Genomic DNA, 24,073 nt, shown 5'->3' on the forward strand with positions numbered 1-24,073 from the left:
GGCAGATGCTCGGGTCATGCACTCCTTTTTAAAATATTTTATTTATTTATTTGAGAGAGAGAGCAAGAATGAGCAGGGGTGAGGGGCACAGGGAGAAGGAGAAGCAAACTCCCACTGAGTAGGGAGCCCAACATGGGGCTTGATCCCAGGACCCTGAGATCATGACCTGAGTCGATGACAGATGCCTAACCAACTGAGCCACCCAGGCACCCCAAAAACTAAGCACTTATTATGCTCTAGGGCAATATAAAATAAGTAGAAGACAAGGGCTGAAATTTATTTACCATTCAACTATTGGTAGGTACCTAGGTTGTTTCTGTTTTACACTTTACAAAAAATACTGAAATGAAAATCCTTTTAAATGCTTTCTTGTGGGGCGCCTGGGTGGCTCAGTCGTTAAGCGTCTGCCTTCGGCTCAGGTCATGATCCCAGGGTCCTGGGATCGAGTCCCACATCGGGCTCCCTGCTCTGCGGGAAGCCTGCTTCTCCCTGTCCCGCTCCCCCTGCTTGTGTTCTGCTCTCGCTATATCTCTCTCTGTCAAAAAAATAAATAAAATCTAAAAAAAAAAAATTAAAAAAAAAATAAATGCTTTCTTGTGTGCATGTATAAGAATTTTTCTAAGATATACACCTAGAAGTGTTAAGTGCTGGACTTTACATTTTGGAATTTAGTAGATATCACCAAATTTCTTTCCCACATCCTTGATGACATTTGGTGGTGTTGAGATTTTTAATTTTTGCTCATCTGGAAAGAAAAGCAAGTTGTAGGAATAAATTAACAAGAGTGCATCTAATATGCATTATTGTGAATTTTTAAAAAACACAAAAGTATTTTACTTATAAATGCATAAATAGGCATTATCAGAGGTTGCTTCCAAGACTAAACAAAAGGATGTGATAGTTCCTTAAGAGAAAGCATTATCAGAAGCAAACATGATCAAATAACACATTTATTAGTTCTGGGTAACAGGAACATAACTATTAAGCAGTATATTTCTCTATATTTGAAAACTACTTAATAATAAATACAAATTATTCCCATTTACTGATTATAGACTGGGTCTTAAGACTATAATTTACTTTTGATCAAACACTAATGCAAAATGTATAGAGAGGCCAGTGGAATCTTTCAACAAGGTCAGGTAATTGTATATACTACCAGATATAACTTTTAAAATGGACTGATCCTTGAAAAACTGAAACCATGACCAAACTGGGCAATTTCTTGATATCAATACTTTACTGGCTTAATTTTTTTTAGAATTCACCTTCTGTTAAAATCAAGATTTGAATTTTCATTTACAAATTGTTTTCAGTTCCGTATTTTCATGCAAATTCCTGATCAAGGATCTATTCAAAGCAGACAAGTGCAACTGTCATAATACAGAATTGTTTTTCACACCTCCAAGGATACCATTTTTACTTTTTTTTTAAGATTTTTTTATTTATGTATTTGACAGAGAGAGAGAGACAGCGAGAGAGGAAACACAAGCAGGGGGAGTGGGAGAGGAAGAAGCAGGCTTCCCGCGGAGCAGGGAGCCCGATGCGGGGCTCGATCCCAGGACCCTGGGATCATGACCTGAGCCGAAGGCAGACGCTTAACAAATGAACCACCCAGGCACCCTGGATACCATTTTTTCTTCTCTCTTATCTTATGGCCTTTGTCCATTCTTCAAAGTAGGTTCTGTGTTCTCTTGGCCTGGCAAGTTAATTTCTACACATCCTTCAGGATCATCCATCCCCTCAAATGTTTTCCAAATTTCCCAACACCCTTTATATTCTTCTATATTGTATTTATGATGTGTTATTATAATTTGTTTGGTTTAGCACCTCAAGTCTAATATGGGAGTTAGTAACTATTTTTAGAATCTATTTAAGATTTATATATAATTAAGCATAATTACCTGGCTGCTTTTCTCACAAGACTCCCTCCCTAAGCCAGGGCCTGAAAGGAATAGTACCTCAGTAAAAACTTATTCACTGACTCATCAGTGTCTTGTTCAATTTTGTCACAACAATCAGCATTGCATATAAAAGACTCTGACTAGCAAAACAGTCATGCAATCAATTAACTTTGTTCAGCTATCCAGAAAACAACAACACAGTCAAAAGGTTGATATCTATACAGAAGAGAGGGTTAGCTGCACATAGAGAAACTCCACTTAAGTTAAAGAACCTAAGAAAGGTTTTAATCAATTACTGTATTTTTTAGGTTCTAATAATCATACAGATTTTTCTTCAGAAATTGTCAAGACTGATGATCATTAATCACTTAATTATGAATATTATTAACTCCTCACAATACTATTGGTCTTCAGTTGCTGCACGAGACAAATCATGAAGCTCAGTCCATAGGAGGGAATATGAGATAAAAGGTCTTTGAAACCAAATTATCTCTCATCAATATTAAATATGTAAATATTAGTAAGATTCAGTATATGAAGGCAAGTGCATTTTAATGAGGAGAAAATATCACATAAATTTTATGTTGTCTAGAAGGGGGAGAATATTCCAAATTAAATTTCACAGAAATGGCAATTACTAGCAATAAAACTTTCATCAAAATCACTGCTACTTAACATTTAATAATGTTTGATGCAAACTGCAAACTTATGCTACAGTTTTAATAAATACCTTAATGCTATTTCTACCTTACATCTCTCATCATTTCTTGTCTATCTCCTTATATGCATCTTGTTTTTTTTTTAAAAAAAGATTTATTTATGAGAGAGAGAGAGAGCAAGCGCACCCACGTGTGGGGAGGAAATGGGAGGGGCAGAGGAGAGGGAGAGTGAGAATCCCAAGCAGAGTCTGTGCTGAGTGTGGAGCCCCATGCGGGGCTTGATACCATGACCCAAGGCCATGAACTGAGCCGAAACCAAAGGTCGGATGCTCAACTGACTGCACTACCCAGGCACCCGGGGTTTTGTCTTTATTTTAGCCCCTCAAGGTATTGTCCTAGTCAGCCTCTGGCTCTTTCTGGTCTTTTCTTAACGTTACTCTCTAGGAGAGTCCTATGGTTTAAATTATTAATCCACTTATATTCAACTGACTTCTAAAGAATATTAGTAACTCACAAAAGATCTACATATATAAAACTAGTATTTTTCTATGGTGCACATAAAGTGTGTGAAACATCACACTAAAGCATTTCATGTCTTAACCCATTTAGTGCTTACACAACCCAATACAGAAATAGGTTTTACTAATTTGCAAATTTAAAGGATAAAACTGAAAGTGAAAGAGGTTAATTGTCCTACCCACGGTCACACAGTTAAGTAGTGAAAATGCCATTCAAACTCAGGCAGCCATGTCCCAGAGTCTGCGTTTAACTACAGTTCTAATCTGTGATGTTTTGAAAAGACAAATTACAAGGTTGGTAATGGTGTAATAAACTTGCCATGGTCAAACATTACTAGCTCAGGAACACAACTTTTGGAAACATTACAGCAATATGTCATCAAAAATCTTAAAAATGTTCACACTTTTCTAGGTATCTATTTTAAGAAAATATTTAACAAGGAAATGTTTTCATGTACAAAGATATACCAAAGATTTCAATATTACTGATCAATACAATTATTTTTTACAACCCTGAATATTTAAAAAATGGTTATATAAATTATGGTAGTTTCACTTGTTTGAAAATTAGGTCTAACATATCCGTTAAGGTAATTAATAAAACACTGAACACTGCAAGTGCTATTACAGTGTTTTTAAAAGGTAGGATATAAACTTGAATAGAGATATGGACAACTAACCATATAAAAAGCCAAAAAAATCAAATATAGAATAAAACCTGGAAGTAAATATACCACATGACAACAATGCTGATCTTTGATAAGGAGCTGAGCAGTTAAAATATGTGTGTGGGCACATACTTGCATACACATACGAAAACTTATTAACACACACTTAACAAAACTTATTAACACAATAATACAAAGCATAAAAGCATTCCCTTGGGTTTACCCAAATTTTATTTTTAAATTGTTTTTATTGTTCCTGGTTTAACCAACGAGTTAGTTTCAGAGTCATGGGGGAATAACCAATAAAATATCAGAGTAGCATATCAATTAAGTTTTAACATTGGTTTTTCCTTCCCTTATTTGCCTCCCTCGACAAGCAAGCGTTCTAAAAAGGGAAAGTTATAGCCTTCCTGATGTTTTATTTAGTGCATATATAGCTGAAACCCATAGAATTCATTCATCTACTATTTATTAATAAAAGACAATATAAATTGTGAACTTAGGATGTAAAAATTAGCTAAGCACTTCCACCAAATACCATTTTAGAATTTCATTGCAGTTTTTTTCTTTCTTCAGTTATTCCTATAAGTACTGAATTGAAACAAAATTTCAAAAAGCTTCAAGTCCATACTTAAAAAATATTTTAAAAAACAGGTTCTCTTTTTTATCTCATGTATTGCACTATCTTATTCTATAAGTTCAAGTTTTAACCAAACATTTTACTTAAAATGTGGGATGTATACTTATTACAACAATGTCATACTGGAAGACTTTACATTTGTTGACCATACACTTGATAGCCTCTGTCATGCTTATCCAAAAATGATTTATATTTTTAAAAGCTTTTTATTGAAATATGACATTCATAATAAAAATGCACACAAGTATAGTTTAATGAATTTCCACAAACTAAACAGTCCTATGTAAACAGCACCTAGATTACCACCATCAACCAAGAGACACCCCCCATCCTATTTCCCTCTGATCACTAACTCACTCCCACACCCACCATCTTGACTTCTAACAGCTTTATGCATGCATTTCAATGCAGCAATTTTACTTCTAGGAATGCGTCCTACGGTAAAAATTAAGATTGAGGGCAAAGTCTTAGCTCAAGCATGTTTACTTATATACCTAGAGACAGAATTAAATATGTGATACTTCCACACAACAGAGTATTATTCAACTAAGTAAATGATTTTGTAGAAAGATATCTAGTAACAAAGGATGTTTAAAAATATTATTTTAGGGTGCCGGGGTGGCTCAGTTGGTTAAGCAACTGCCTTCGGCTCAGGTCATGATCCTGGAGTCCCGGGATCGAGTCCCGCATCGGGCTCCCTGCTCGGCGAGGAGCCTGCTTCTCCCTCTGACCCTGCCCCCTCTCATGTACTCTCTCTCATTCTCACTCTCTCAAATGAATAAATAAATCTTTAAAAAAAATATATATATATTATTTTAAAAACCGTAAGTTGCAGAGGATTATATAATGTAGATTTGTGGGAGTAAGCTCTGGGAAGACAGAGAGTGTATGTGTCTATGTGTCTATGTATTTTTTCCCAGAAAATGATTCAGAAGGATTGAAAACTTAACAGGAGCAGTTACTGCTGGGTAGGTAAGAAAGGATAATTTTTATTTTCTTCATTTGTTTATTTTTTAGTTTTCCTATAATATATAGCTTTTATGTTCATTTATTCAATTAATACTTATTGAATGGATACAATATGCCAGTCATTTTTTTAGGCACACAGGAAACAGTAAGGGAACAAGATAGAAAATGTTCCTGCTTTCATGGAACTTACATTCTAGAGGGGAAGACAAAGAAAAGATAAACAAATCAATAAAAAAAAATTTCCCAAGGTGATAAGACTTATAATGAAAATAAAACACAGTAACAGGATACAGTGGCAGGTGGAAAGGGGTTACTATGTTGGAATAAATTATTAGGCAAAGCCTCTGAGAAGTGATCTGCTTTTTAAAAAGATAAATTTTATTAAGATAAAATTCAAACATACAAAAATATAGAATGATTCTCCCTTATATCCTCTCTTCAGTTTCAACAATTACCTAGATTTTTGCGATACTTGTTCCATTTATCCCTATTTACCTAAGTATTTTAAAGCTAATTCCAGATGTTACATCATTTCAGTGTCATGAATCTTTAAAACATATAAACATTTTCGGGCGCCTGGGTGGCTCAGTTGGTTAAGCGACTGCCTTCGGCTCAGGTCATGATCCTGGAGTCCCGGGATCGAGTCCCGCATCGGGCTCCCTGCTCGGCAGGGAGTCTGCTTCTCCCTCTGACCCTCCCCCCTCTCATGTGCTCTCTGTCTCTCTCATTCTCTCTGTCTCAAATAAATAAATCTTTAAAAAAAATAAATAAATAAAACATATAAACATTTTCATACATAATTACACCAATTCCTTGCTATCGTCTAACACCTGATTTGTACTGAAATTTCCTCTAGTGAGTCTTCATGACACTTTTTCAAGTTTATTTTAGTGATCTCTACACCTAACGTGGGGCTCAAACTCACAACCCTGAGATCAAAAGTCACATGCTCTTCCAACTGAGCCAGCCAGGTGCCCCAACACTGACTTTTTGAAGAAGCTAGGTCATCGGTACTACTAGAGAACATTTTACATTATGGTTTGTTCTGTCTCCTGTGATGTCATTTCCTTTGTTCTATTTACCAGTAATTCTGATAAACTTGGAATTAACTCTAAAGCAAATGGTCTGTAAGCTTTTGGATCTCATAATTTCTTTTTACTCTTAAAAAATACTGTGGGGGCGCCTGGGTGGCTCAGTCCATTAAGCAGCTGCCTTGGCCCAGGTCATGATCCCAGGGTCCTGGGACTGAGCCCCAGCATCGGGGTCCTTGCTCAGCGGGAGCCTGCTTCTCCCTCTCCCCCTCCTTGCCACTCCCCCTGCTTGTTCTCTCTCTGTCACATAAATAAATAAAATCTTAAAAAAAAAAATACTGTGAACTTCAAAGAGCTTTTGTTTAGGTGAGTTACATCCATTTATATTTACCATATAAATTAAACGGATAAATTTAAAAAATACTCCTAATTGATAACAATATAAACGTTAATGTTTTTAAAGACATTTTAATGAAAAATAACAGTTTCAAAGTAAAACAGTGAGATTTTTAAATAATTTGCAAATCTCTTTAATGTCTAGCTTAATAGAAGATAAGCAGATTGTCATATATGCTTCTGTAGTCAATATATTTAGAAATACTAGTAGTCTCTGGTGGACTTAATTACATACTTGTGAGAGAATGAGAGTGAAAAGGACAAATAACATATTATTAGTTTTGACCTGGGGTATCCCCCGAAAAAGTTTCAGGGGCTCCAAGAACTTCCTGAACCATATTTGAGAACCGCTGGCCTAAAGAACTGCTTAGATTCCTATTCAAACATATTCTTGTTTTTGGCAAGAATACTTCACAAGTGATGCAACCTATCACAAGGCACATAAAGTCTAATCTCAATGATGCTCAAGTGATCAGTGTGTTCTGATGGTGCTAATCTGACCATGCCCTCCATTGTACAGTTCCCCAAATAACCTTTCCTCTAATAGTTTTATCTTCTGATGATGATGTTTGATTCAATTATCTTATTAGGAGTTGCAAAGTAGTCATGTTTTCCATATTTATTAGCTGAAATTCTTTAAGAATCCTTTTTTTTTTTTTTAAGATTTTATTTATTTGAAAGAGAGAGCACAAGCAGGGGGAGCAGCAGAGGGAGAGGGAGAGGCAGACTCCCCACTGAGCAGGGAGCTTGGGGCCTGGCTCTATCCCAGGACCCTGGGATCATGACCTGAGCTGAAGGCAGCTGCTTAACCCATTGAGCCACCCAGGTGCCCCTTTAAGAATCTTTTTTTTTTTTTTAAGATTATTTATTTATTTATTTATTTATTTGAGAGAGAGAGAGAGAGCGTGCACATGAGAGGGGGGAGGGTCAAGGGAGAAGCAGACTCCCTGCTGAGCAGGGAGCCCAATGCGGGACTCGATCCAGGGACTCCAGGATCATGACCTGAGCCGAAAGCAGTCGCTTAACCAACTGAGTCACCCAGGCGCCCAAGAATCTTTCTTAAATGATGGCTATTTGGTCCTGAAATACAATCTGTAGAAAGAAAAGAAAAGAAAAGGAGAGAGAGAGAAAGAGAAAAAGAGAAAGAAAGAGAGAAAGGAAGGAAGGAAGGAAGGAAGGAAGGAAGGAAGGAAGGAAGGAAGGAAGGAAGGAAGGAAGGAAGGAAGAAAAGAAAGAAGACGAATACTTAAGTTTTCCCTTTAATTGCTCATTTGCGCACTACGGTACACTATGTATCCCCAGAGTGGACTAAAGACTTTGAGGGGCACTTCTGTTTTCTGATTATCATAAATGAATGGATTTTAAAACATTCAGCATGCTTCAGTTGCAACTGTTCATTTTGATGCTCAAATGTTCTCATACTGGCCAATGGGGAACTCTTAACATTGGCTTCTGTAGTCTGTTGACAAATTAGTCTTTGGAGCTTCCTTGCTTGCTGGCACAAGATGTTCTAGGCTCATTTTGTACACTTTCTGATCCACACGAGGATTGTAAGGAGGCCAGTTTCCTTTTAAAGGAAAATAATGTTTAGAGATCATAATCTGGGTCTAGGTTCAATTGAGCTGTCATTGCTTTTAGAGTACTTCAGTAGTCAGACTAGGAAATGAAAATTTTTGAAAAGAAAAAAAAAATTGTGGATTTGCACTGACATTTCCAATCCACATGTAATATTACAGCATTTTTACTTTTTTGCTTTTACTCCTGTTTCTTCTCTTACCCTGGAAATCTTGGTTCCCTAACAATGTTACATGATTACATATTTATTATCTAGATTCAAAATAATATACAATGGCAATATTATTACTAATATTACCAAAAATATTTCTTTGAAGCACTCTTTGTCCTTAGAATATATTCTACTCAGAATGTACAGTCAAAATATTGGCTAAAGTTACCTGACGTAATTCTTTCCTCAGTGTCACTATGTTACTAAAATGATGCAGCCAGATTTGTTATATTCTTTCTCAAATTTTAGGGATTGCTTTATTTTAAAAAATGTATATTCTTTGGAATATGTAGAATATTTACATAAAACTACATAACAAAGTCTATTCACAGCACTTTCATCCTGTCTCCTCTGCCTCATCTACTTCATCCCCTTATAGGGAACCATGCTTTTAGTTTTTATCCTTCCTGCTTTTTTTACAAATGAGAATATATCTCCAACTCTTTGCTATTATAAATAATGCCCCCGATGAATAACACACACACACGTATTCTATATATAAAACAGAGAGGTGGGCAGGGACAAGATCCTAGCAAAGTCATACAAGTCATGGAAATAAATTTTGTTCTTCATGTAACAGAAAACTAAGAGGAAGGTTTTAAATACAGAAGTAATGTAAGCTTTACTTTTATTCAATCTGAGCACAAGAACACAATTCTGACAAACTGATAACTTCAAAGTTAAGATATACATTATGAAAGTTATCTCTTTAGAGGGAAAATAGATGAAAAAAATTACAAAGGAAACTAAAATCCAAAGTATTGTCACTTAAAAACCATGTGGTGCTACAGTGGCCAATTTTCTATCAAACTATAACAAATATTCAGGAAAAATGTAATGGCTATAAGGAAGTTAATCTTTTTTTTTCTTTCTGTTTCTTTTTTTTCTCTTCCTCTCCTTTCTTTCTTTTTATGCTTCATGCAGCTAATTAGGTTAGTCAAGTGTTGGTTTGCTTACATGGCAACATTTAAGGAACATCTGACTGTAAAGCGTATGGCTTTTTGTTTGTGATATTCTTTACAAGACAGAAAAACGAAAAATCCAGTTCAGACGTTCTGTGACAATTATATTTCTTCACACTTTATAATCTGACTTTATAGAAAAAGCTTTGAATAGTCTCCTGATTTTTAAGTAACTGACACAATCTTCATGCAGTTCCTCAAACATAACTGATCTGTTCCTGCCTTTTTTGCCTTCTGATATTTTTGTCTTTGTATTTGATATTTCTTCTTCCTAGAATCCCTTGCCCTCAGATCTTCATGTGGAGGACTTCTCATTATACAAGCCTCTGCTCAAACTCATTTCCCTCAGGGAGACATTCCTGACCACCTTGCCTAAAATAATCCTCCTAGTCACTCTTGATATCTTGCTTATTGATTCTTTTGTAAAATTAGGGGCACGCTGACAGGCATATTTCTAAAAATGTTACAAATAATTCTGGAAATGAAAAATGTAGTAACAAATTAGAAATTCAAGATACAGTTTAAACAGTAATCAGAATAGCTCAGGAGAGAATTAGTGAATTTGGAGATTGCTCCAAATACACTAATCAAGATGCAACAAAAGGAGACAAAGAGATGGAAGATATAAAAGAGAAGATAAGTGATACAGAGGATAGAATGAGAAGATCCAAAAAATGTCTCAGTAGATTCTGACAGGTGATAAAGTGAGAATTACAACACATTTGAAAGATAATGGCTAAAAAAAATCACAATTGATGAAAGACATTTGTCCTAAGTTATAGAAACCATATGATTACCAATCAGAATAAAGAAAATAAATCTATACCCAAACATATCCAACACAACCTACAGAACCCATAAACAAAACACACATACAGAGAAAGAGAAAGAGAGTTGCTGAAAGTATAGAGTATGAAGATTACCTATAAAGGAAAGCCTACTAGTTGTAGTTATAGCAACAATGGAAGCCAGGACACTCTCAGAGTAGCAGAAAGACTAAACTTGTGTACCCAGAAAAATAATCTTTTAAGAACATACATTAAAAAAAAAAAAAAAGAAACTGAAAAAAAAAAAAAAAAACCTGGGAATTTGCTATCAATAGAATTAAGAAAATTCTGTTTATTAAAAGAATTTTTGTTCCTAGAGGAAAATCTGAGATACAGGAAGGAATGGTGAGCAAAGGAAAAGGTCATCATATATGTAAATCTAAACAAAAACTGAGGATATGAAACAGTTACAATCCTTAAACTGTGGTGTCATAAAAAGAGAACTAAAGCACTGATAAAATAGCTCTATGTGTCGGGATAGGTGGCAACTTAAAATGCTCTAAGTTATTTATATTAACTGTTCAGCTAATTACACACTTAAAAATTTCTGGTGTAACCATCAACAGAATAGCAGTGAAGTATATAACTTGAAAATCAGCAAAGGAAAAAAAAGTGAAATAAAGGGAAAAATGTAACCTAAAAGAAAATAAAGGACAGGAAAAAGCTTAACAAACAGAAACCACAAAATAAATGATGGAAACAAATAATTAGAAGGGTGATAAGTGCTACAAAAGAACACATGATGCTATGAGAAAATAGAAGAGACCCAAACTTAAATTTTCGTGGGAAATTAATAGAATGTACACACACACACGTGTGTGTGTGTGTGTGTACATGCAATTTAGGAGGTGTGAGGGAGGTTTTGTTAGAGAAGTGATGTTTAAAAGACCTGAAAAAAAGAAGAGTAAGTTTTATTTAGAATAAATTGGTGGGGGTAGAGAGTGGCTTCTATAGAGAGGCACGAGCATGTGTGAATGTTCTGAGGCCAGAGTGTATGACATATTGAAGAAAATGAGAGATAGCCAGAAAGAGGACCAAAACGAAAGAGAGACACAAGATGAGACTGGTAGACAGGAGCTGGATTTTGGCAAGTTCAGGATTTTAGATTTTATCCTAAGGACAGTAAGAAGCCATTAAAAGGTTTTATTTTATTTTTTATTTTTTTTAAAGATTTATTTATTTATTTATTTGACAGGGAGAGACACAGTGAGAGAGGGAACACAAGCAGGGGGAGCGGGAGAGGGAGAAGCAGGCTTCCGGCCGAGCAGGGAGCCCGATGTGGGGCTCGATCCCAGGACCCCGGGATCATGACCTGAGCCGAAGGCAGTCGCTCAACCGACTGAGCCACCCAGGCGCCCCCCATTAAAAGGTTTTAAAGCAGATAAGTGGTATGCCTCGATTTGGAATTTTTAAGTATCACCTGTTTCTTCTATGCCTAGAGTCAGAGAATATTAGATTGAAAGCGACATGGATAATCTAGATACATTATGTTTTATTCTTCAGGTTTAATAAAATATGGTATCATCTTAAACACGGACATAACATTTTCTTTTATGTCTTTAGCCTTGGAAAACAAAAGCTCAGCAATGAAAAGAGGGATAATTTTATTGCCTTCATTGGCGGACACAGAAATACCTTCTGAACTGAACTATAAAAACTGTTCCGTATTTTCCTCATAGAACAACAACAGACTCCATTTATAAACAGCATAAACATCACATCACAAAACCATAAAGGCTCTCTTAATTACAGTTTAACATCTCCGCTGACAACTTCACCTACCTTAATTTCAGCCAAGAAACCAGACTAGTAGTGACTAGCAGCAGCAGCAAGAGATACTTAATAAACATATCTGTGAAAGTCATGTAAGTTTTTCAATGCAGTCTCTCAAATGCTCACTTGAAGCCTAGTTGATATTAGTCTCATAATTTTTTTTAAATCTTACTCAAACTAGAGGATGTGATTTCCAAAGGTTAACTTATTGGTAGCGCTGTGTAGTAGTAATTTCTGAAAATATATTTTTTTTTTTACTTATCTGTTGCCAATTAGCTTGAGGGAAAATAATTCTAAAATGTCAAGATATTACAAGGCAGTGCGATAACTAATGTTCATCATGACACTTAATGTTTCATGTGTTGTTTAAGAAAGTATTAAGGCATTTTCCATTCAAAATTATTAAAATAAAAAATTTCATTGCTAAAGAATCATAAATCCAATGATCAAGTCTCAATTCTCATTTTAGTTGTCAGTAGCATTTGAAAACAATGAAGATTTTAAATCTAATAAATTGAACATGTCATATATCATACATGTACTAGGAATACAAAAATGAAAAGACAGGTTCCTGCTTCCAAAGATATATTATAGTGGAAAGATAAACATGGAAACAATTGCAATGCAGTGAGAAATTATAAAGAAAGCTCTAGGAGAGTATCACTGGACCTCATGGCAGAAATCTACACCAACAGGGCCAATGACATGCTGTTTCATCTCTGCCCATATTTGATCTTGTTTTGTATAGGACTGGTAAATTCTTCATGAGCATCACAATAATGATAAAGTCTATAAGTTGCAAATTTCTTCCTGTACTTTAGAATTTAGGAGAAGTTTTTAGTTTGGTCCCAGATTAAGAGTGAAATTAAAAAAAAAATGATATGCGAATGTTATTTCTACCTGTTTTTTAACTTAGTGTGCCAGGGCAAAAAAGAATCATTGGTATAAGCAATGCATGACTTACTTCCTCCCAGTTTCTGAGTCTCAGAGTATTTATACAAATCTGTAGAAATGAAAGTGCACAAAGAAATATCTCTAATATTTCAAATACCTTGTTAGAAAGTAAAATGGAGAAGTAAATGGCAATGTTCCCCTCTGGGTAACTACATTTTAAGCCAGTCTAGAGTTTGTAGAAGAGAGGGAAAGGAAAATGAGGAATATGGAAACTGACTTATGAAGAACAATTCAAAAGATGAAAAGATTTGCCTGGAAAACAGAAGTTTAGAGAGACATAATAGTTTCAATAAATATTTACAGCAGTAGTAGAAGGAGTAAATTTTCTCATATTGCTGCAGACAGGGGAAAAATCCCCAAAAGAGAAATCTTAGAGTTATAATAATTTCTACAAATATTTATAGTACTGTTAAGCAAAATATTGTTGCAGATAGAAAAAATATAAAACAAGGGGTGGATATTTCAGAGATATGAGCTTAATTATCAGAGCTATCAAAGATTTTTTGCAAGTATTTATTATCAATCAGTAGTTGAATTACCATCTCTTATATGATAGAATAAAAGAACCCTATACTGGGGCAGAGGCTGGGTAGGATATTCTTTTAAGTATCTTTTTCTTTCCTTATATGGCTAACTCTGTTCTGACAAGTGTTTTGCCTATTTTTCTACATAGCTGTGTTTTTCTCATTCACTGTAGTTTCGTTCTGTTAGTTGAATGGGTTGCCAGTTACATCAGTTATAAATACGGTCTCCATTTGAGGCTTGAATTTGCCCTCTGTTCATAGTGACTTTTATAACAGTTAAGTTTATTTTAATACAGTCAAATTTACAAAATTGTCGTATGGATTGTTATTCTTGCAATCTTTTTTTTTTTTTTTTAAGATTTTATTTATTTATTTGAGAGAGAGAATGAGACAGAGAGCATGAGAGAGGGGAGGGTCAGAGGGAGAAGCAGACTCCCTGCTGAGCAGGGAGCCCGATGCGGGACTCAATCCCGGGACTCCAGGATCATGACCTGAGCCAAAGGCAGCCGCTTAACCGACTGAGCCACCCAGGCGCCCTGTTATTCTTGCAATCTTAAGAAAGTCTTCCCTATTTGGAGTTCATTAGGATTTAATCCTATATCTTTTCTTTTAGTTTTTCTTTTCACATTTAGCCCTATAACCCACTGGAATTACTTTTGTGAGTGGTGTGAGGTAGGAATCCTCTTTTTTGTTGTTGTTGTTGCCCTACATGGATAACCAGTTGTCCTGGAACCATTTATTCAATAGGCCATCCTTCCCAGTGATTTATAATGACATCTCTGTCTTGTACCAGATTCCACTAACATCTGGAGAGTTTCCAGACTGCTAATCTGTTCTACTGATTTGTATATGTCCAACAGCACCATGTTTTAACTGTTTTGCATTAAGTAAGTCTTCATATGTTTTAGAGGAACTCCCTCAATCACCTTGACTTAAGTTATGCTTAGCTCTTTAAGTATTGCCCATAAATTTGAGGATTGGCAAGTCATTTTTCACAATAAACCCAATGAGAATTTGACTGGAATGACACTGAATCTACAAGCATATTAAGGATGAAATGCCATCTTTTAGCATCTGTCCATTCATTTAAAATGGAACTTATTTTGGGAGTCTCATTTTCCATCCTTCAATAGTATTATGTTATCCATAAGGTTTGAAGCAGTTTATTAGTTTCATTCTTCGGTGTTCTGGTGCATTTCTGCTTTGTTGCTATGGTAAATGAGATTTTTTAAAAACTGGATTGTCTAACTGGGTGGTTGCTGATTTGTAGTAATATATACCGATCTAATGAGCAGTACCTTTTCTGAACTTTTTATCAGTTCTAAAAGTTTACCTAGATATTCTTTCATACTTTCTACATATACAACCATCCTGTTTGTAAGCAACCACAATTTTGTTCATTTTTGCCTTATAACATATTTATTATTGCTTATTTTCATACTTCTCTTTTTTTCTCATCATGCTACTTAAGTCAGGACCTCTATGGTCTGGAAAATGTTGAAAATTGGTGATCGTGTGCATTGTTGTCTTGTCCATTACATCATTAGGATATGATATTTTTGGTAGTGGCAGTGCACATTTACTCTTAATTTGATAAACATTTTTATTATAAATGTGTCAGCTTTTGTAGAATTTTTCTGTAACTATTAGGATGATATGTTTCTTCTCTTTTTTTTTTTTGGTAATGTGGAAAATCATAAAGGTTTTTCAAATGTGGAATCATCTATGCTTCCCTGTCATCATTTATTATGTTTTTATACTTCACTATATTCATTTTGCTAATATTTATTTAGGATTTTTGTACCTATGTCTGTAAGTAAGACTGGTTTGCAACTTTTCTTTATTTTGCTATTTTTGTCTGTTTTTGGTATAAAGATTATACCAACATTTCTCTTTTCTATTCTTTAAAATAGTCTGTAAAAGACAGAAATTATCTGTTGCTTTAAGGTTATATGAAGTTTACCTACAAAACCATGATTGATAATTTAAAGATTTATAAGTTACACTACCCATAAATTATTCACATTATTTATGGTTAGATTAGCCATTAGATTTATAGATTACATTATCTAATTTGAATAAAGTAACACACAGAATGAACAATGGGCTTAAATGAGTACTGTTAAGACATTATAAAGTGAGAATACTATGAAAAATGTAAGCACTAGCAAATAAAGGCAGAACACAGCTACTGCTAGTATAAGCACTTAATTGATTATAGGTAAGAACAGTGAAATCAGGCCAAAAATTTTAATTTTTTAAAAAATATTTTATTTATTTATTTGAGAGCTTGTTTGGAGGTTCTAGCAGGGGAGCGCAGCTACTCGTATACCCTTGACCGAAGAACGGTCCTCCTCTTTCGGGGGAGGTCGTCCTCTTCGACCGAGCGCGCAGCTTCGGGAGGGACGCACATGGAGCGGTGAGGGAGGAAGGGGACACCCACCTAGCCAGCCAGATCAGCCGAATCAACCCTGGCGATCAATGGGGTGACAGATGTCGCAGCCAGATCGCCCTCACATCCTTTATTTATTTATTTGAGAGAGAGACAGAGAGACAGAGCGAGTGAGCACCAGTGGGGGGAGGGGCGGAGGGAGAAGGACAAACAGACTCCCTGCTGAGCAGGGAGCCCCAACTGGATGACTGGACGACTGGATGACTGGACGACTGGATGACTGGACGCGGGGGCTTGATCCCAGGACCCTGAGATCATGACCTGAGCTGAAGTCAGACGCTTAACCAACTGAGCGACCCGGGCACCCCCCAAAATTTTAATTCTTAGGAAAACCATTTGAAATATGGATTTATATCTTCTATCATTACTAATAAAATTCTCCCAAAGTCTATACTGTGTAATAACATACCAGCAGTGAAGTCATAATTAGCAAGATACTTAAAAATTGTTTATAACATCTTTATTTCAACCTTAAAAATTTTAATTTATGGAAAGATTAGTACAGATATTGGTATATATACATGCACACACACATGCACACACAAATGCATCAAAGGATATGTGCTCCATTTATTTTTAGGATTTCATGTGCAAGTATGCAAACTTAGAGCCTACCCAATCTATACCACAGAATGGCTTTATAAAAAAAAAAAAAATCTAATTTTATTACTCTCTGCTTGAAGCAATCTGTGGCCCTAAGAAAGTCAAAATCCTTAATATTTCCTGTGTAACTTTCTCATAATCTGGTCTCTATCTATTTCTTTGGCTTAATCTATTAATATTCTCTCCCTTGCTCTCTGTACTACAAGCCACACTAGACTAAATGATTCCTATAATCATATAAGATAAGAAGTAATCCACCAAAATCATCAAGAAGACTATTTATTTAAGGTATAGATTTATATCCACTATCATTACTCTTTTCAATCTTCGGATGAAAAGGATGTTCACATATATTATCTGTGTACTTTGCCAAGAATATCACAGTAATTTAAAAAATTTACATTACTTGTTTTCTGTATATACTTGGGTTTGCCTTATCACTTAAGTTCATAGAATCATAGAATGTAAGGATTGGAAATTGACTTTTAAAAATGTCACTTATTCCAACCACTCATCTAATGCTTTTGAATACCTCTAATGAAAGGCAACCACTTTCCACTTGGAGAAATGTCTGATCCTTAGAAATATTTCTGTTTCCATCTAATTTCTAGATCCTAATTCTACTCACTGGGCTATTCAAAGAAAGTTCTGCCCTACTTTAATGTAATAGCCACACAAATATTTACAGATAACTATCATGTTACTTCTAAGACTTCTCTTCTGTGGTAGTAAGGAAAAGCAGGTACAGAGCATGGAGACTAGTGTTCGACTATCCTTTATGAGTTCGTTACTTCATATTTAATTTTCACATTGCTCTAATGAGTTTGCTATTATTAATGCCAAATAACAAATGAGGAAACTTAAAGCTCCAATAGGTAAAGTTACTTGTTCAAGTAATTAAGTAGCAGAGCTGGTCAACCACAAGTCTGTCAGATACCAAAACCTTTTAGTCTCATTAGAACACTGAACTGCCTTTGACAAAGAGCTCTAAGAGGATATGAAACACGGAAAAGCAAAATTCTAAAAATCCTATGCCTTCTACTTTCCAAAATTCTGTGTTGATATATTTTTTCCTCAAGCCTCATATCATAGTCATCTTTGACATTTCTGCTTATAAACTGTCTAATTATTATCTTAATATTTCTCAGATCTTTCTACATAAGTAAACTCCCACAACCTAAAATTAGGGAGGCAAAAAGAGAAAATCATTCCATATTTCATCCACTCTCAATTTTAATCTGTTTTATACAATGAAATGACTATCTTCTTTAAACACTGACTAGATACTCTAGAGCCCAAACACACACTGCCCTCTGTGATCAAACCTGACTCCAAGGACTGACAACACTATCCCTAACCTGTGTGAACAAAAGATACCTGTCCTCTCTTCTCCAGGCAAACAATATTTGGCACCCCCCACAAGCACTTAAAAGGTCCTTCCTTCCTTTCCTCTGTAAATCATGGCTCTTCTTCAATTAACTGTTAGATAAGTCCAACATAGCCTTCATCATTCAGACTTCTTATGAAAAATGTATCTCTATATACTTAATTGCATGATTATATTTATCACATATATTAACTTTTCTTTTTCCTCAGTTACATCATAAATAATTGAAAAAAAAAAAACATCTATTTTTTATTTTTCACCTAAGTGTAAACATTGGGGTGCAGGTAAGTGTAAAAACTGAATAGCAAGTGCTTAGTGTTCTCATCTATACATTTTAAAAATAATTTATACAGCTCTTTATTTGTATTCTTTGCTTTTAAGCTGCTTGTTAAGATTCTCTTACCATACATTTTATTGTGAAAAGAGACCAAGAGCAACTCAAATGTCCTCTTTTGTAAACAAAGTCAAATACAAAATTCAGCACTTCTCTCTAGTTCATATCACATAGGTTAATTGCAAGTAATATTACTTCTAAAATAAATTTTCTTTATGAATGTAAGGCTTTATGTATATTAAATACTAAAACATAAAATTATGAATCACACACACACACACACATGCACCACACACAAAATCTTACCTTGCTGAGTATTTTGTTCTTGCATTCGATTCACAGTGAGGTCTAAGGGGCCTTCCTGTTCTTCCTGAAGGGAGTTTTCTGCTTGATTCATTTGGATACTTTTACATATTAGACTTGGTCCAATTGAACCATTTCTATTTTCTTGAATTTTACCACTTTTTGAAATATACTCAATTGCAAACTGACGTATCATCTTTTTCATTAATTCCTGAGCAACTAAGGGAATGTTAGGATCACAGTTCTGAGGAAGATCTAGGGAAGAAATAAACATGATAGGCATTAAAAAAGAGAAATGGAAAATACCAATACTTAAACTTATTTTTATTAAAAATTAATGGTTTCAGAAGTCTTCAGTTCAGTCCACAATTGCTAATGACTTCTAGGACTTAGCAATAGAAACCTTGTAGATTTAATTAGTATTATATCAACCCAAACTTGGCATATTTAATCATTTCTTAAAAACAAACATTTTCCAGGCACCTGGGTAGCTCAGTCAGTTGAGCATCCCACTCTTGATTTTGGCTCAGGTCATGATCTCAGGGTCGTGAGATGAATCCCCAAGAAGGGCTCCCTGCTAAACGCGGAGTCCGCTTGAGATTCTCCTGCTCCCTCCCCCTTTTGCCCCCCTACCACATGCACCTGTGTTCTCTCAAATAAATAAATAAACAAATAAATAAAATCCTCGAATGACAACAAAAAAACCAAACATTTTCAGTCCTAAACTTAAATACAGATGAACAATTAGACATAGAAGAAGAACAGCTTATTTTCAGGGTTTTAATTCAAATGTATTCTACTAGATATTAAAACACTTAGAATGTGAACATAACTGGTGCAGCCACTCTGGAAAACAGTATAGAGGTTCCTCAAAGAGTTGAAAATAGAGCTACCCTATGAGCCAGCAATTGCACTACTGGGTATTTACCCCAAAGATACAAATGTAATGATCCAAAGGGACACCTGCACCCCAATGTTTATAGTAGCAATATCCACAATAGCCAAACTATGGAAAGAGCCCAGATGTCCACCTACAGATGAATGGATAAAGAAGATGTGGAATATATACACACATCCACACACTGGAATATTATGCAGCCATCAAAAAATGAAATCTTGCCATTTGCAACAACGTGGACGGAACTAGAGGGTATTATGCTAAGTGAAATAAGTTAATCAGAAAAAGACAATTATCATATGATCTCACTCATATGTAGAATTTGAGAAACAAGGCAGAGGATCTTGGGGAAAAGAGGAAAAAATGAAACAAGACGAAACCAGAGAGGGAGACAAACCGCAAGAGATTCTTAATCTCAAGAAAAAAACTGAGGGTTGCTAGAGGGGAGGGGAGTGTGGTAGGGATGGGGTGGCTGGGTGATGGACATTGGGGAGGGTATGTGTCGTGGTGAGCGCTGTGAATTGTGAATCATAGACTTGTACCCCCGAAACAAATAATACATTATATGTTAATTAAAAAAAAAGAATGTGAACATAAATTTAACTACCCAATTTGTAACCTAATATACAAAGTAAGTGCATGCATTAACTATTCAACAAAACATCTAAACTCTTATAATTATTTATTACCATTAAATTGTTCAATTCTGTCAAATATGTATTCCATATATAACCCAAATGTCATCATCAGAAATTTTCCTTTCCTCAACTTATATTGAGAAATTTCAATCATAAAGAAAAAATAAAGAAAATAAAGTGATATAGGCAGCCTCTACCAAGATTCAAGAATTGTTAGTATCTTCCATATTCACTTTTTAAACTTTTTTTAATTTGCAGAACCGCTGAAAGTATAGTGTACAATTACGACATTTCACTCCTAAGCATTTCAGCATGCATCTACTAAGACTCTCCTATAAAACACAGCAATACCCATTGTTGAGGGTCTTAATCAATCCTTGACCCCAAAACATGTTGATCAGCTACAACTATAATGAAGGTCAGTAGTGATACACACTTCTACTTGAAACTTGTACAGGAGATACAACAATTGAATGATTTTATATAATAGAGGTGTAGAATAAGGACAACTTGTAAACATAGTATATAATAGTAATAAAGAGTTTTGGTATTGAGGAAAGTGGGTGGTGTTGGCTTTTTCACACACACACACTTTTGGCCTCACTCTAATCCTTTTATTTACTCTGCTCCTTCAGAGGCAGAACTATAGGTAAATTGGGAAGGATGACTATGCGATGTGATTAGGCTCCATAACTCTTCCTCTTAGAAGTGAAACTAGAGATACTAATTCTTTGCTCTTTAAATACCTCAACTCAGAGGGGGAGATGAACCATGAGAGACTATGGACTCTGAGAAACAAACTGAGGGTACTAAAGGGGAGGGGGGTGGGGGGATGGGTTAGCCTGGTGATGGGTATTAAAGAGGGCACGTACTGCATGGAGCACTGGGTGTTATATGCAAACAATGAATCATGGAACACTACATCAAAAACTAATGATGTAATGTATGGTGATTAACATAACATAATAAAAAAAAAAAAAAAGGAAAAAAAAATACCTCAACTCTTACCCAGGCAGAGCAGTGTTATGTAAATAGGCCTGCTCTGATCCAGGGCTGTCTGAGACTGAAGGAGTAAGTCTCTTTAGTTTTGGGGTTCAACATTAGCTGGAGCACATGTCTAAGAAATCTGAAGGCAAGTTCCTCAACTAACATCTACAATTATAGATACATGACTCTAAAATGCAAGATGGTTTGAAAACATGTAATAAATATATGGAGGTGAGGAAAGGTAACAAACTACTTCCACCATGACCACCACTAAATTTGGTAGCAAAATGTGATCTGGGCTGAAATGAATTTATAGTCCTACAGAAATATCAATACATTTGATCACAGGGTGTTGTTTTGGAGATGTTATAAAATAAACATGCTTATATTACCTCTTTCAAAACAAAAAAATCTTGAATTCTGATAAAACATCTGAGAGAAGAAACTGGGGGCCGAAAAAATGTAACATTGTAGCCTTCACACTTATTCTTCTTTTAGAACCAGGGAGGGAAGAAAGGCACTATTGTTTTTACATACTGGGGACAAAAGGACTTAGCTATAGGTTGGAATCTTAGCCATCCTTACAAACTTAGGGTAGTTACATATCCCTTCCAGGTTTTAGTTTCTCTGTTCATAAAACTGGAAATGATAACAGAACCTTCAAAATCATAACAGGGCCTACTCACAGGATATTTTAAGGTTATGTAAGATTATAGATAAAATACTTAATTCCTGTACTTGGCATTTTAACAGTCTAGTAAACATTACCATTAAGATGTAGATTGAGTAGTTATATTTAAGTCACAAAATGCCAAATAAGTAAAAATATTAACTAGGTTAATATAAAATTATTAGCTAACTGGGAGAATACGAAGGACCTAACTTTTAAGTATATTTGATACTTTTTGGTCCAGAATAGATAGTGTTATTAGCACATGTACCCTAAATGACATGGCTTACCAAAACAAGAAATTTCCATGTTGTACATAAAAACTCCCAATTTATATAATTTCTTGATTATTACCTCCAGGCATCTTTGAAGGCTTCTGTGAACATTCTTCTCCATCTTTTTCCAAACCTAATTTTGCTTTGTATTATGTGTTAAAAGGAGATACCAGATTTACTTCTTCTAGATATTTTAACTGTGCTATAATTTATTGACTAATGACACCTTATAAATTCAAAATAATTAAATTTACCAAAAAAGAACAAACATACTGGGGCTATAACTTTAGGGTTAAGTTTAGAGCTAAGTTTAAAGCAGAATACATTGTGCTACTCTATATTTTTTTTTCATGTTCTCAGTTTTTGGCCCTTTATATTGGGGAATAAGTATATGTTTTAGTATATGTGCTGCTGAAGTGAGCACGGAATAAGTATATGTTTAATTAATTAAAAAGAGAGAAAGCCAAAGAGACAAAGAAAATGCTGATTAGCTAGAGCCTTCTAGATTATGTGTACAAGCTGTCATAACTATAAAAAAGTAAACGAGTTAACTAGAGATACAGACCAGGAATTTTAATGTTTCCAAAGGTCAGGCAAGTAATAAATATTTGGCTAGAAGAGAGAATGCTACCACATGGAAATAGTGTCTACTATCCCCAAGAAGACAGAAATAACTTATTTTTTGCCCTATCTCTTAATTTTTCAAACCTAACTAATTCAGAAGTTTAACAAGCTTTTTGTAATAGCCAGTTTCAAGATAATCCTCAACGATTCCAACCTTCTGGCTTCATTCTGTTGTGTAGCCCCTTCCGTGTTGCATCGGTGGTGATATGGGTCAGTTACAGCATACTAAAGAAGTCTGTCACTTCCAAGATCAAGTTTAGAAGAATGTGATTTCTATCTTGGATACTCTTGAATGTTAGTGTTTGCTGTCACCTCCCTCCCCCATCTCCTACTCCGTCCTTCAATCTCTGTCTCTTATCACTCCCTCTGGAAGAAGCCATACTCTTAGCTCTATGGGGAGGCTCAGGAGAGGAACTGAAGTCCCCTGCAAACAACCAGTGAGTGACCTTGAAAGAAGATATTCCAGATCAATGAAATCCCAGATGACTATAATCCTAGCTGACCCCTTGACAGCAGCCAAACATCCAGCTATGCTACTCTGAGATTCCCAGCTCAGAGAAAATATGAGATAATAGTTTTTTTAAACTGCTAAGTTTTGGGGCACCTGGGTGGCTCAGTCGTTAAGCGTCTGCCTTCGGCTCAGGTCATGATCCCAGAGTCCTGGGATTGAGCCCCGCATCAGACTCCCCCTGCTCAGTGGGGAGCCTGCTTTTCCCTCTCCCTCTGCCCCTGCTTGTGTTCCCTCTCTCGCTGTGTCTCTATCAAATAAATAAATAAAATGTTTAAAAAAACTAAACTGCTAAATTTTGGGGATAATTTGCTAAATAGTAATAAGATTTTGGTACACGTTAGTGGGATGTTGCTGTAATAAAAGTCTAAAATGTAGGTTTGGCTTTAGAACCAGGCAGTGGGCTTTGGAGAGAATTAACATTGTAAGCCAAAAAGTACCTTGAAGAAGTTGTTAATAGGAGCTTCATGGTTTTTGATAAGATGTGTAGGGTGAGGATATGTAGGATAATGAGGTAAATGTTACTGGAAAGCAGAGGAAAAAATATACTTATTTTGTAGGGGCAGAAAGTTTTATAACACTGTTTGCAGTAACTTCAAAGGTAGAAAATGTGCCTAATAAATTGGTTGATCTATTAGGGAAATTTCTAAGCAAAGCAAAGTGCCCTCTGGTTTCTTCTTGCTAATTACAATAAAATGTAAGGAGGGAGATAGACTAAAGGAAGAATTGTTAAACATAAAGAAACTAGGTCTTAATTATTTTGAAAAATTTCAGATACACATA

The 24,073-nt window shown here is 35.2% G+C and overlaps 1 protein-coding gene and 1 non-coding gene across 13 annotated transcripts in view; both read right to left on the bottom strand.

Moving 5' to 3' along the window:
* LCORL (ligand dependent nuclear receptor corepressor like) overlaps window positions 1-24,073 on the bottom strand; it is a 161,355-nt gene that overhangs the window by 38,673 nt on the left and 98,609 nt on the right. For all 12 annotated transcript variants that reach the window (XM_045881414.2, XM_045881415.2, XM_064584320.1 and 9 more), the window contains one exon: window positions 18,694-18,945. In XM_045881414.2, the coding sequence (XP_045737370.1) occupies window positions 18,694-18,945 (252 nt within the window). The remainder of the gene's footprint in view (window positions 1-18,693; window positions 18,946-24,073) is intronic.
* TRNAK-UUU (transfer RNA lysine (anticodon UUU)) lies at window positions 6,259-6,331 on the bottom strand. The gene has a single exon. It is a non-coding gene; the product is annotated as a tRNA-Lys (tRNA).

This window comes from Mirounga angustirostris, unplaced genomic scaffold (assembly GCF_029215605.1).
Source record: "Mirounga angustirostris isolate CCGP_5_RB_7025 unplaced genomic scaffold, mMirAng1.0.hap1 SCAF_2, whole genome shotgun sequence".
In the NCBI taxonomy this organism is placed as follows: domain Eukaryota; kingdom Metazoa; phylum Chordata; class Mammalia; order Carnivora; family Phocidae; genus Mirounga; species Mirounga angustirostris.